Source organism: Coffea arabica, chromosome 2e, assembly GCF_036785885.1.
Source record: "Coffea arabica cultivar ET-39 chromosome 2e, Coffea Arabica ET-39 HiFi, whole genome shotgun sequence".
NCBI classification, from domain to species: domain Eukaryota; kingdom Viridiplantae; phylum Streptophyta; class Magnoliopsida; order Gentianales; family Rubiaceae; genus Coffea; species Coffea arabica.
Genome location: NC_092313.1, coordinates 21,670,187 through 21,684,185, shown reverse-complemented (window position 1 = coordinate 21,684,185; position 13,999 = coordinate 21,670,187). Strand labels below are relative to the sequence as shown.

Below are 13,999 nucleotides of genomic sequence, written 5' to 3'. Positions count from 1 at the left end.
CATCTTAATTTCATAAAAAAACCATTTTAAAAAGGTCAAAAAACCTTTGACCATGTAAAAGTTTGTTTGCCTTGCAAGAAATGTCCGACTATGTATCAAGCAAAAAAAACAAAAGGAACCAAAGCTTATTGCCCATCTTATGTACGTTCTGTATCCTGAATCTTTGGCAGTTAGGCAGCTTTTTCAGTAAAGCATTCTGCTCTTTACTGAATGCTGCATCTATGTCCCCTTCTTTCAAAGTAACTAAGTCATTTAATAGCCTAGAACATGGACTTCAGTTAGTACTTGCCTGCTGATGCTGTTGTTTTATTGTTTGCCTCTGATGTGGTCCGGAAGACAATGTTAGACTATCAACAGCTCTTTTAAACTTTCTTTTTCTTATCTAGCTCATACGTTGGAGTTAGGTGTGAAAGCTAGAATCCTCCAGATTCATCTCTTTTCTTTTGCCTCAGGAATATACTTATCTTCTCTATAATACTGGTATGTCCCTATTCATTTTCTATTGCATATGAATGAAAATATCTCTGCTGCTACTGGTAGTTACCTGCTGATGCTAACTAGAGTCTTGCACATTCATCTCTTTTCTTTTGCCTCAGGGATATATTTATCCTCCCTAGGATACTGGTATGCCTCTCTTCATTCTCTATTGAAAATATGCATGAACATATCTCTGGTATATGCATGAACATATTGGAGCTGTTGCACGTACTCTGTTTCCTGTTTTACCTGTTCCGTGTGTTTCCATATTTTCCTTAGGTTGCTCTATGGCCTGCTACTCTAACAATGAGCCCCTAATCTTTGTTCTTTCATTGTGTTGCATACCTACCTCTACATGCGTTGTTCTTTTTTGAGTTTTTTTACACACCATAGCTGAGGTTTTTTTTCCCCCCCTAAGCCATTGTATTGTTAAGCAATCTATTTGTTGGTTATGAGAGCTGGCATAAAAAGCCTTTTTCTTAGGTCATTATGAATGAAAATATTTCTGCTATTACTGTTTTTGTTTTTTTACCGTTTTTGTTAAGACTTTTTCTTTTTTTTTTTACTAAGCCATTGAATAGTTAATTAGTCTATTTCCTTGTTTTACTTGGCCATAATAATGTTCCTAATGTGTGTGTATATTTCTAGGCATGAAGTTACTCACTTTCCAGCTTCTGTTTTTCTGTTCTCACTAGCCTTCTCTTCTCTTTTTCCCCCGTCAGAGAGCTCCTGATAGCTCAAGTATTCTTGAGGCTCTACTGTGACTTGCCTTTTATCATTCTCTGGCTCTTTTTCGATCCCTTGAAGGCCTTCAGGTATTGTTCAGTAGAAATGTGCTTACTTACCTTATTCTGCATATGCTTTTTTCTGACTAGGTTCATTAGTTCATTCCTCTCTTTCCATGCCTTAGGCTCAACTGATGGTGTGTTATTCTGAGTGTTACCTGTCCAGTTGCCTTTTTACTTGTTCTGTTTAGGTGGAGATGTTTCTGTTTGTGCATTTATATGCTTATGTTTATGCATTTACTTGCTAGATGTTCGGCTCAAAATAGCTAGCTGTTTATCTTTTATCTTAATATATGCAATGTTGCAGCGTGTTTCTCTCATAAACTCAAAAAATAGCTACCCTCTGATCTTTTGCCTCGCTGTATGAAATACTATAGTAAGTTTCTACATGGACCGCAATACCGTTAGACGTATACATTATGCTAATATGCCAAAAGAGAAAAAGGATGAGTTATTGCAGCGAAGACGGGAGCGGTATGCTAGGAAAAAGGCAGGTAACATGCATACTGCTGAGCAATCTAGCTATTCAGCTATGCCAGAAGAGCAAAAAAATAAAATTCGCCAGCACAGGAGGGAGTTATATGCTGCGAAAAAAACAGAGCACGTTGCTCCACCCACGGCTTCTACTCCTGTGTGCAATGTCCCCAGAGTTAAACATTGTCAGAAAAACTATAGGGCCTTTGCCAAGAAGCCTCCCCCAGAGCAAATTCTGAATGCTTCTGCACCTGAGACGTGCAGCTCTGCACCAAACCCTATTCCTGACAATAATGAATTAGCTGATTTGTTTGATAGCATATCCACAAAACTCCAGTCATCATCATCTGCTTTGCCTTCATCTGCTTTGCCCTCTTCTTTAGCTACTACTCCTGGGCAGTCTTGTGTGCCTGAAGGTGCGATACTCAGTTTAAACTCTGTTTCTTAACAAACGTTTGCTTATTTATCTGAATGGCTCTTTTATAAATGTTTTCAGTTCTTATGAGTTTTTCTTATGAACTTGCTGTGCCAGCGTATACTGACTCCCTGGTTGGAGAAGGAACTTGTATCATCAATGTTGAACCATCTGATTCCTCTAAACAAAACGGCATCCAACAGATTCTTGTTAGCACACAACTCCAAAATAACGGTTAGTTTTAGTATATATTTTACTCTAACTGTGCCTTCAAGTGCTACAGGTCACATTATTTTTCCTTCCCCCCCCCTTGAATTTGATTAGTATATGGTTTTGTGTGTTGTTAGGTAAGCGACAAAGGACCAAAAAAGGCAGTTTTTCTCGCTTGAAACAGATTCCAACTGAAACATTGGTCCTCCCTGATGCGCCAATGTGTCAACACTGCAGTGCTAAGCGATTCCATTTGGAACCTCCGAATTTTTGCTGTTCAGGTGGTGAGGTTTCGGTTGTTCATCCTGTGATGCCTTACGACCTCTTCCGGCTCTATTCTGGTACAGATGAGGACTGCGTTCATTTCCGGAAGAATGTCCGCACATACAATAATAATCTTGCCTTTAGCACTTTTGCTGCAAAATATGATAAGGATCTGACCAAGAATACTAAGGGAGTTTACACTTTTCGTGTACAAGGCCAAATTTATCACCTTCTGAATAGTCTGAAGCCAAATGGCCATCCTCCTACTGGTATCCAGCTATACTTCTATGATCAAGAGGAGGAACTGTCGAAGAGACTTGATGCTTCTCCAAGATTACGTGACAGCACTCTTAAACTCCTAATGGGTATTCTTGAACAGAATCCTTATACCAAGGTTTTCAAGTCGCTAAGAGAACTTCCTAATCTGGATGACCATAGTATATTTCTTAATTCCAATCCAGGGCTTGATCAGCGTTTATATAACATGCCAACGTCTTCAGAAGTTGCTGCAATATGGACAGAGACTGACAATGAAGCCTTAGACAAGGGCGCCCACATACAAGTTTATACTCATGCAAATACAAGCCATAGAATTCAGCACTATTTTGCGTGCTACGATTCTCTGCAATATCCGCTATTGTTTCCTCGAGGTGAAGCTGGCTGGCACTATGGTATTCCAAGAAACACCACTACTGATAAAAGAAAGAGGAAGGAAACTGATGATGGTGGTCTTGTTGATGCCGCTCAAATAGGAACAGCTATTGGTCTTATTCAAAGGGAAAATGAAGGTATCTTTATTTCTGAAGATCATTCTTCGTTTGCTGTCCTACATTCAGTTTTCCCCTCAAGGGAAGAATTTTACTTAATTCTGCTTATTTTTTTTATTGCCATTTTTGCTGCCTGTTATTTACTCTTTTATGTTTGTCCTCATGTCTTGTTTAAAAGTCTTTTAAACTTGTCCTACCAATATATAATTTCTTCAATGGTTAATTGGTTTTTAAAAATATTAAATTTCTTATCTTTTGTTTTTCATTTTTTAGCTGCTGAGGAGGGAAAAAAGAAACGTGACACTGTTTCTGCTCGAGAATATTATTGCTACAAATTGCAGATTAGAGACAATGATAGGTCAATGCTCTTGCACACAGGGAGACTCTTGCAGCAGTTCGCCGTTGATATTTATGTTAAGATAGAGACCTCTAGGCTTGAATTCCATAGGAAAAAACAAAAAGAAATTAGAACTGAAATTCTTAAAGGTGTAACAGATAGCATCTCTTCTGGTCAGACCGAAGGTAGTAAGGTTGGCCGAAGAGTTTACCTTCCATCTTCCTTTATTGGTGGTCCAAGGGACATGAGACGGAGGTATATAGATGCTATGTCTTTGGTCCAGAGGTACGGTAAACCTGACATATTCATTACCATGACTTGTAATAGGATGTGGAAGGAAATACAGGACAACCTCAAATACGGAGAAGAAGCTCAGGATAGACCTGATTTAGTTTCAAGAGTGTTTAGAGCAAAGTTGGAATTATTAAAGGCTGAAATCACAAAAAAGAAAATATTTGGTGAAGTTGCTGCTTGTGTGTATGTGATTGAGTTTCAAAAGAGAGGACTTCCTCATGCTCATATGTTGATCATTTTGAAACCAGAATATAAGCCCCTCAATCCTGAAGCTTATGACATGATAGTTTCGGCTGAAATACCTGATCCTGCGAAGCAACCTCATTTGCACTTTCTGGTTATGAAACACATGTTGCATGGTCCATGTGGTTCGTTAAAAAAAGATAATGTTTGTATGAAAGATGGAGTGTGCAAGAACCATTATCCAAAGAGCTTCACTGACTACACAACTTATACAGAGGATGGTTATCCTCATTATAGGAGAAGGATGGATGGTCGCTGTGTAAGAGTAAGGGATCATTTGTTAGATAACAGATGGGTTGTTCCATATAATCCATACCTTCTAGCATTGTTTGACTGCCACTTGAATGTGGAAATCTGTTCCACTGTTAAGTTAGTTAAGTATCTGTACAAATATGTTTATAAAGGACATGATCGTGTGAGCTTTTATATCCACTCTGACAAAACCTTTGAAGATGTTGATGAGATTTCCGACTTCCAGTCTGGGCGATGGGTCGCTGCTGCAGAAGCTTTTTGGCGCATATTTCGGTTTGGTTTAAATGAAATGACCCCGAGCGTCTACGCATTACAGGTCCATCTGCCTGGAGAGCAAATGGTTTCTTTTCACAGAAAAACTAATCTTGCTGATTTGGTTGCTGATGTTGACTTCTCAAAGACAATGCTGACTGAGTTCTTTTATATGAATCAAACAAATAAGTATGCTCAGGAGCTCAAGCTGCTTTACAAACAATTTCCTGAGTTTTTTGTATGGAAGCCAGCCAAGAAGCGTTGGTCTCAAAGAAAACGGCGAAAAGTTGTTGGCCGATTGGTGACTGTTAGCCCAGCAGAAGGAGAAAGATATTTCTTGAGGTTGCTTTTGTCTTGTGTCTGTGCACCTGCTTCATTTGACCACTTGTTGACTGTAAATGGCATACGTATGAATTCCTACAGAGAAGCTGCTTTCCAAATGGGATTGTTACAATCAGATACGTATATCGAAGACACCCTTGATGAGGCTGCTACTTTCCAGATGCCTTCTTCGCTCAGAAGCTTATTTGCTGTGATGCTAGCTTTCTGCTCCCCATCAAACCCCAAACACCTGTGGGAAAAGTATGAAACTGAACTATCAAGGGATTATCAAAAACATAGTTCACTCACTGGATATTCTTCTGAATACATCAGAATGTTGGTTCTTCAGGAGCTCAGCAAATTTTTGGAACAAATGGGTAAAAGTGTAAATGATTTTCACTTGGTTTCTGATTATCTTGGTGTTACATTGGATCAGCGGATTACAAAGGAAATTGAAGCTGAGAGAAGTGTTCAGTTCGCAGAGGAGGATTTGCTAATGTCTTCAAAATTTAATGCAGGTCAGAAATGTGCCTATGACTCTATCATGGCACAAGTTTTCTCGACCAAAGCCCAAAGTTTTTTCATCGACGGCCCTGGTGGAACGGGGAAAACTTTTCTTTATCGATCACTCCTTGCTACACTGCGTTCTCAAGGCTATATAGCCATTGCTGTAGCATCGTCCGGTGTTGCTGCCTCCATTCTTCCTGGTGGGAGGACTGCGCATTCGCGCTTTAAGATCCCTCTTGACATATCTAAAACTAAGGCTTGCCAAGTTAGTAAGCAAAGCTCTATTGCTAAGTTGCTTATAGAGGCCAAACTTATATTGTGGGATGAAGCTTCAATGGCTAAGAAGGAAACAATCGAAGCATTTGATATGCTTCTTAGAGATATAATGGAAAGCGATGATCCTTTTGGTGGCAAGGTAGTGGTTTTCGGAGGTGATTTCCGGCAGACCCTACCTGTGATTCGAGATGCAACTAGAGATGTTTTGGTTCAGTCAAGTTTTGTTAACTCCCCTCTCTGGAGTGCTTTGCAGAAAATTACTTTAACTGAAAATATGAGGGCTGTTATGGATCGTGCTTTCTCTGAATTCTTGCTACGGATAGGCGAGGGCCGTGAACCAGAAGACAAAGACGGCAAAATATCTTTATGTAAGGATATGATCATCCCTTATGATGGAAAGGAAGCTTCTCTTAACAGGTGACTATATTTCTTCTGTATAGTGTTACTATATCATTTATTTATGTGATAGGTTACTTTTAGTTGACCCTCGGTATTTTGTTCTGACTTTGTGTTTTAATCACCAGGTTAATAGAATCTGTTTTTGGTGATCTAAACATCTATGCTTCAGATCCATATCAGATGATTAATCGGTGTATTCTATCACCAACAAACAATGCTGTTGATGATGTTAACCAGATCATTATTGATAGGTTTCCTAAAGATCCGCATGTTTATATAAGTTCTGATAGAACTTTAAATGAGAAAGATCAAGGCGACTATGAAGACTTTCTCAATTCTTTAAGTCCAAAGGGGTTACCCCCTCATAAGCTGATCTTAAAGGAGAACTGTCCAGTTATTCTTCTCAGAAACTTAAACCCAATGGAAGGCCTTTGTAATGGCACCAGGCTTATATGCCGAGAGCTCCGGCACAACACTATTTGTGCAGAGATTGCAGTGGGTCAGTACTGCGGTAAAAAAGTCTTCTTGCCAAAGATTCCTCTCCAAACTTCCGACGGCGAAAAGAATGGCATACCCTTTAAAAGAACTCAGTTTCCTATCAAATTGTGTTTTGCCATGACGATAAACAAGTCTCAAGGACAGACTTTGGATGATGTAGGGATTTACTTGCGTGAACCTGTTTTTTCTCATGGCCAGCTATACGTTGCCCTTTCCCGTGCAAAAAGTTCATCTGCAGTTAAAGTCCTAATAGTGCCAGCAACATATCGTGACACAGTCACTGAATGCAAAACTAGAAATGTGGTCTTTGATGAAGTTCTTACGTTAGCTAAGCAGTAGCTTTTATTTCTGGTTTGTTTTTCCCATTTGTCAATTTACTCCCTTAAATGCTCTATTTTTGGATTGTACTTTCCTCATCATTTAAATAGTTAAGTTTTGTATGCAACTGTTCTTTGACCTTGAAGTAAATCTTAATTTGCAATGTGGGATTTTATTAATCAGCAGTATAGTGGATTGTCCTGCTTTGTTTTAAGCATAAAAAAGTTGTATCTTTAAGCATTTGATTGTAATGTTTTCTTAGCTAATAGGAGGAGTTGTTGCTGTAGTTAAGAATGCCAGTTCAAAGGAAACCCGAGGCAATTGTCCCAATACTACAGGTTCATCAGTTATACTTACTTAAAACTTTTCTTTTTTAGTAGAATGGTGAATCTGCTCTGCATTGCTGATATCAGACCAAGAATGAGAGGATGGTCAGCCCACGTTACTGTTCAGGAAAAGATGCACGTTGCTTCTTCACAAAAGTCTCCCACAAGATACCAGAAATTTGTTTTTGCTGATGAACAGGTATGAACCACACTTTGTGATGAATTGATTGGTCTATATTTTTGCTTAACTAAAATAGTATACAGAGTTAACATATTCTTTTGAATGTAATACCAGGGATCCAGAGTTGAGGGAATTATGTTTAATGCTGCTATTGAAAAGATGGGAACAAAACTCCATGTTTTTAAGAAGTATCTGATATCAAATGCTGATGTCAGAGAAATTGAGGAGCGGTATCAAACTAATGGCCTTACGATGCAGTGGGTGATAAGCACACAAACTGTTGTTGAGGAGCTTAATGAACAGGGGAGCATTGTTTTGCCGTCCGAGTTCGCTCCTATAAGCTTTAAAGACTTAGCCAGTTATGCTGATTCAAAGTCTCAAACTGTTGGTCAGTATGCGTTCTGCTTCTGATCAGTTCTTTTGTAGTCAATCCCAGAACTTTGATTGAAAACCTAACTAATTACTTCTTTACATCGTTTATCAGATATTATGGCCGTAGTTGTTGACGCAATGCCTGTTGTTCCAATTAAAAATGATTCGCAGGAGTCATTTGTCCAGAGATTTCTTATTGTGAATGAAGAGTATATCATTTTGTCTTTGCTTCAGAATCTTTCAGTCTCAATACAAAATTGTTTATGAGTCTTATCTAAAAAAATATTCTTCCTGTTGCTTTACATGTTAGGATGGTCCCTACTGTGCTATCTTTGTGGAATGCATTTGTCGAGAATGAAGGGAAGCTACTTACAGACCACCGCAACAGGCATCCAGTTGTTATATGCCGTAGACTTAAAGTTGTCACGTACAATGGTATATAGAATCTTTGATCCGTTTTGTTCATGCTCAGATAGTATTGTTTTACTAATTAAACTCACCTTGTTGTAATTGTTCTAACAGGAATAGCACTGTCAACAAGAAATGACTCAGTAATTGTTGTTGATCCACCTGTTGGAGATGCTAGAAGCCTAAAAAATTGGTAATCATTAGCGTAAAAAAAAAGTACATTTACGTTTTCGATTCCACTGATTATTTATCTGCTCTGCTCTCTGTTATTATATATGCATAGGGCATCAAGGAATGACAAGGAATTACTTGCTCTCCGCCGTGATAAGCCGTATAGTAACCAATCTCCTAAAATGTTCTACGGCCCTCAACAAAAACTAACTGCTATACGAGATGTTTTGCCAACTGAAAAGGTGAGCTGCAGTTGTCTTTTATTGAGTAACTTTCCATTTCATTCTACCGCCTGCTATAAATCAGATAACACTATTCTTATCCTCAAAGGTTTCGTGGGTCAAGTGCATGTTCTCTTTTGAACACATACTGCAAAAGTATTGGTATATGGCATGTGTAAAGTGCCGTCGCATAACTTCAGCTGACTATGGATGCACTTATACTTGCAACCATTGCAATGAAAAGCAATCTGCTCAGCCAAGGAAAGATATTTACAGCAGTTTCTGAATTTCTCCAACCCTGCTGAATGTCTTGCATAAATATTTATCTTTTTTTCACATGTAACTATTGCAGATGCCGCTTTGATATTGACCTTACTGATGAAACTGACACGCTTACAGCATCAGTTTTTGGTGAACAAGCCGAGGCATTGCTTGGATTTACTGCTTTACAAGCAATAGATTCCTTCAACAAGGTTTAAATGAGCAGTTTTTTTCCCTTGTTTAATTTCAGGCCTTATATACGTAAAAAATAGACAATATATGTATATCAGACCATGCCATATCTTTGCTCTAATTCCTGCAGTTTGTTTCCTCCTTAATAGAATGAAGACCTGCCTTTAGCTAGGACCCATGAAGCCTTGAAGAATAAAATGTTCATAGTACAACTTAAACCAGGAAGCACAAGAAATGATGGATCATATCAGAACTACACTGTTGTATATTATTTTGAAGAAAATGCTGAGACTGCCTCTGCTGAGAATCAGATGCATGTTGGTTCGAAATCTGGGACTGGTGCGCTTCTTGAAGCTCTAAGTTTTTTGATGTAGATGTGATGCTTTTGCTATAGCTGTTTCCATGTATGTAATAACTAATTTCACTGGCCTTATATTTTCCTTTTGCAGACAAGGAGAGCTACCTTCAGAATAGTAATGATCAGGCTACTTCTTCTGTTGCTTTACCTCCAGGTATGTAGTTTGAACTCTTGTTCATACTAGCTTTCTTAAAATATTATTTTGACTGTCAAATTATTATTTTTTTTCAGAGAAAGAAGAATTGCCATCTAAAACACGCCGCTGTCTTCGAAGTAGTTTTGATGAATCTGAGGAAGCCACTTCAAAGAAGCAGCGCAACAAATAGTTGTCAGATGGCAACAGTTGCTAAGCAAGTCACTGTTTGCTCATGAAGCTACTTATGTTATTAATCTCATCGTCCTAAGCACTTTTAACAATCTTTTACAAGCTGCTAGCTTTTGTTGCCAAGCTATAGAAGTTTCGTTACCTTTTCTTTTCTCAATACATTCTGGATGGCCGTAAACTATTTATTGTTTCCAAGATTTTGTGCAACCAGGGTAAAACTACAGTTGCCTTTTACTCCATTGCAGTGTAGCAGCGCAGATGTCCATTAATTTCATCAGGAACGTGCTTGGTTCTTTCCTACCTTGATAGATATAACCATTTGCGCAATTAATGTTTCTCTACTCTTGGAGTTTCCAGCTTTGTTCTGTTTGGTTTTGGCAGATTTTCGCTTCAATAACTATACCCGAGCCATTTCCAGTTAGGTTAAAGGTCTAACACCATAAAGATGGACACAAATGCTACCATTTTAGCCACGGCCATTCATTACATCTCTGAAAATTTATTCCTAAGTGCTTTCATCTACCTACCGTATTTACTCCCTTTTAACTATTCTATAATTAAATCCAAAAAGCTCCCCTAGCATATAAGGACATACAAATGCCTGGCCAGCTGCACTTTACAAACTCAGACTTCTCTAACATTGCTGCAGCTTTTATTGTATATCGCCCCTTAGCATTTTCCCTACTCACTTTCTTCTTATTGTGCTTCCCAACGTGCCAATGACCACACAAAAAAATCCTTTCAGGAAATGGGTTGCCATTCCCCACGACAGCAAAACCAGGTTCTTTCTCTGTACTTTCAGCAAAGCAACAATCCATGCTGCAACAATGGTTGAAAATCCTGGGGAACAGAACATGTGTTATATAAAAAAAAAATTCCTTGCGGCTTATCCGCAGGTGCTAAGCTATACAGGAGAACCATCTTTATATTCGTTTAACTCGATTACTCAGTGGCTGCAGAACATAATCAATCTTCCACCTGAAGCTTTTACAGCCACTGGTATACTCATATCTTGCATCTTTTATATTTATTGCTTGAAGTGTCTTTCGTTTCTCATACTATAACCTTGTCTATAGATACAACCATCGCTTCCCTTGAAAGCATACCAGTCGGACGACCATGGTGCTTTGTTTTTTTCTGCTCAAATAGGACCAAACAGGTTGGTAAATAAGAATAAACCTGTTTTCCAACTATTCGTTTCTCACATAATAGATTTAACTCTGTTTGTTTCCCCTTCTATAGAAAATCTCTGCTGATCTTTTTGATTCAATTGGATTCCAAGATGACATAACAATTAAAGTGTATCATGGCATACGCTGCTGGAATATTAAAATTAAGGATGGATACTTTGAAGAAGGTTGGGAACTGTACTGTTCAAAGAATTTACTCCACAAGAATGACATGGTCTTCTTTAGAATCAAGGGAAAATTATCCTATGATTCCATGGCTTTCTGCACTTCCCAGTCACATATTCTCATGCCATGGACACTTCCTCTGCCTATGCTTTCAAACATTACATCTAATGTTGAAGCATCTGGTTCCTTGTTGAGACACCAGCCCGATTCATGTACTATCACCTCCTCCATAAATCAGTTTCTGCAGCACGATTGGACATCCTTTGTTTCTTTCTACCAGTTTTATACAAACCGTTCTAAGCACAGCTTGGTAAATACTTTCCTTTATACTATTTATTTACACCTGCATTCTTAGCTGATCTAACAAATGTTTTTTTCCCCTAAAATAGGCCCTTCCACAATTTGCTGACCTTCGGCTACATGAAAACACAACACCAACAGTAATTCTTACAAGCGGCTATAAAACGTATTGCATTGGCATGAAGCAGAGATCCCTCGACAAAAATTGGGCCACTTTCGCAGTCGATCATGCTCTTTGCCCTGGAGACATATTGCTTTTTATTCCACAGTCGGCCACCTCTTTTGCTGTTATCATATTCAACAAAAAAGGCATTGAAAAACTATATCCGTGGCATTTTAATTTCACTGTTCATCTAACTTAGTCCGTGTTGGGTTACTAAGTGCTGCGATAGTCTTTGAGAATAAATTGTAGTTCTGTGTCTTGCTCTATTTTATAGAGCTTTCTTTCTACGGAAATTGTTTCCATTATAAATCTTGTTCTATTCGGCTCCAATCTTCCTAAAGCTCCAGTTTATTACTGCTTATTTTTTTGCTCTTATTTAACCCATATACCAAAAAAAAAACAAAAAACCATTAAAGAAACCCCATATACCAAAAAAAATAACAAAAACCATTAAAAAAAAACCCCCATTAACCTAAGCTAATATATCCTCCTCCATTACTTTCCTTCCACATCATATACTTGCCTGGGCATCTTCTCTTTCTATACCACCGCGCACCGCGCGGTTTATGCCTCCTAGTAGGTATGAAACAGTAACTAAAAGTGGCAAAGTTCGGTTTGGTTGGCTGTATAAGGGCCATGCATTGAATGTTGTTTAGATTTCTGGAATATTTAAACTTTCAAAGCAAGAAGTTGGTAAAATGTTTTTTAATAAGGTTTTCATTCCTACTGTTCCAAGAAGTGTGGAGCAATAGTTTGAGATAACAAGGAAACATTTTAATTCTTGCATGTAACTAAAGATCAAGAAAATTAAAGACTTGAAGCACCTGCTAAAGCATCAAGAAGTGTGGACTTCCCACAGCCAGAAGGACCCATAATGGCTAGAAGTTCACCAGGACGCGCATAGCCAGTGAGCCCTTGAAGGATCACTTTACACCCCTTTTTACCATTAGGAACTCTAACCCACAAATCGTCCCACGTTAGAAACACACCTTTGCTATTTGAGTTGCATTCACCATAATCTAGACTCTTATATACACTGACAGTGTATACACTATCACCGTTTGATTCATGACATGTGTGCAAAAGTAGGAAGGATTAATCCTAATTAATAACGTCTTGTGTTTCTCCCAAAATGAAGCCACAACACAATCATTTATATACAGTATCGTATGTTGAAGTGTTCCCAGTTAAATTCCTGATGCTGAACTTGCACGAGTTGTAGATAATCTTTTGAAAACAGACTTTCTCCACGTTGGTATTTGTCATTGCATTCGGTGGCAACCTTAGCATCAAATTAATTGAAATCTGATAGGGTTGTTCGCCTCCTTGACACTGTTTCTAATCTAACAGCACAAATGAACGAAAATACAAATTTTTCTTTACATGGTCCATGCCTGCATTAAAGAGCCTCTCCAATTCCCAGGTAATAAAGCTCCTCACTTTAATTTGTTTTTTGGTTAACACAAGAATTAAAACCATTTATGGGTTTCAGTTTACAAATTTGTAATTCCTTTAAATACCATAAACAAATATTAGAATGTCAATATATTGTGATCGAATATGTTCTACAATGTTAAGAGAATATAAGTATTCTTGTAGATAATAAATTAGTAAGAGTATTCTTGTAAATAGTTTGTTAGGTTTGTACTCCTATAAATACTAGTTGGTCACTCATAATACAGTGACTGGATGTTTTCCTCCCAAAATACCTATTAACATGGTATCAGAACTAAAGTTCTAGGATTAGGGTTAAACATCTAGCAAAAATACTGTTCAGCCGTACTGTACACGGCGCACTGTTCAAGCGTCACTGTTCATCTCGAGTTTTGACCCTTTTTGTGGTTTAAAGTGCTATTCGCTATGGTTGAAAGGTTTGTTAATGCGGTTACCACTGACCGAGTTGAATCGAGTTCTCAGAAGACTGTTACTATATCCGAGAAAGATTATGTTAAATTCTTACAATACCAAACTACAAATCATGCATCTCTTTCCTCTGCTTCTTTAGCACAAAAAGGTAATGACTCATGGATTATTGATTCTGGAGCTACTGATCATATGTCAGGTACCTCTAAAAACTTTTTTAATTTTCAAGAGTCTACTTCCTTTTCTCATGTTACTTTAGTTGATGGATCTACCACTAAAGTTAAAGGACTAGATACTGTAAAATTAATCCATCTCTTCCGCTGTCTTCTGTTCTTTACGTACCCGATTTGCCCTTTAATCTAATGTTTGTTAGTAAACTCACTAAATTTCTACAGTGTTCAATTACTTTTTCTC

The 13,999-nt window shown here is 38.1% G+C and overlaps 2 protein-coding genes across 2 annotated transcripts; both read left to right on the top strand.

The window, feature by feature from the left end:
* The first annotated feature begins 1,650 nt into the window (after positions 1-1,650).
* On the top strand, positions 1,651-7,110 carry LOC113709987 (uncharacterized). The gene is made up of 5 exons (XM_072077454.1): positions 1,651-2,152; positions 2,269-2,385; positions 2,499-3,413; positions 3,666-6,291; positions 6,399-7,110. The coding sequence occupies exons 1-5, from the start codon at positions 1,651-1,653 to the stop codon at positions 7,108-7,110; spliced, it is 4,872 nt and encodes a 1,623-aa protein (XP_071933555.1).
* Positions 7,111-7,470: 360 nt separating this feature from the next.
* On the top strand, positions 7,471-9,905 carry LOC140036155 (replication protein A 70 kDa DNA-binding subunit B-like). The gene is made up of 11 exons (XM_072077453.1): positions 7,471-7,614; positions 7,711-7,984; positions 8,081-8,177; positions 8,279-8,403; positions 8,491-8,569; positions 8,660-8,789; positions 8,950-9,011; positions 9,121-9,241; positions 9,371-9,560; positions 9,671-9,733; positions 9,811-9,905. The coding sequence occupies exons 1-11, from the start codon at positions 7,471-7,473 to the stop codon at positions 9,903-9,905; spliced, it is 1,380 nt and encodes a 459-aa protein (XP_071933554.1).
* The last annotated feature ends 4,094 nt before the right edge of the window (positions 9,906-13,999 follow it).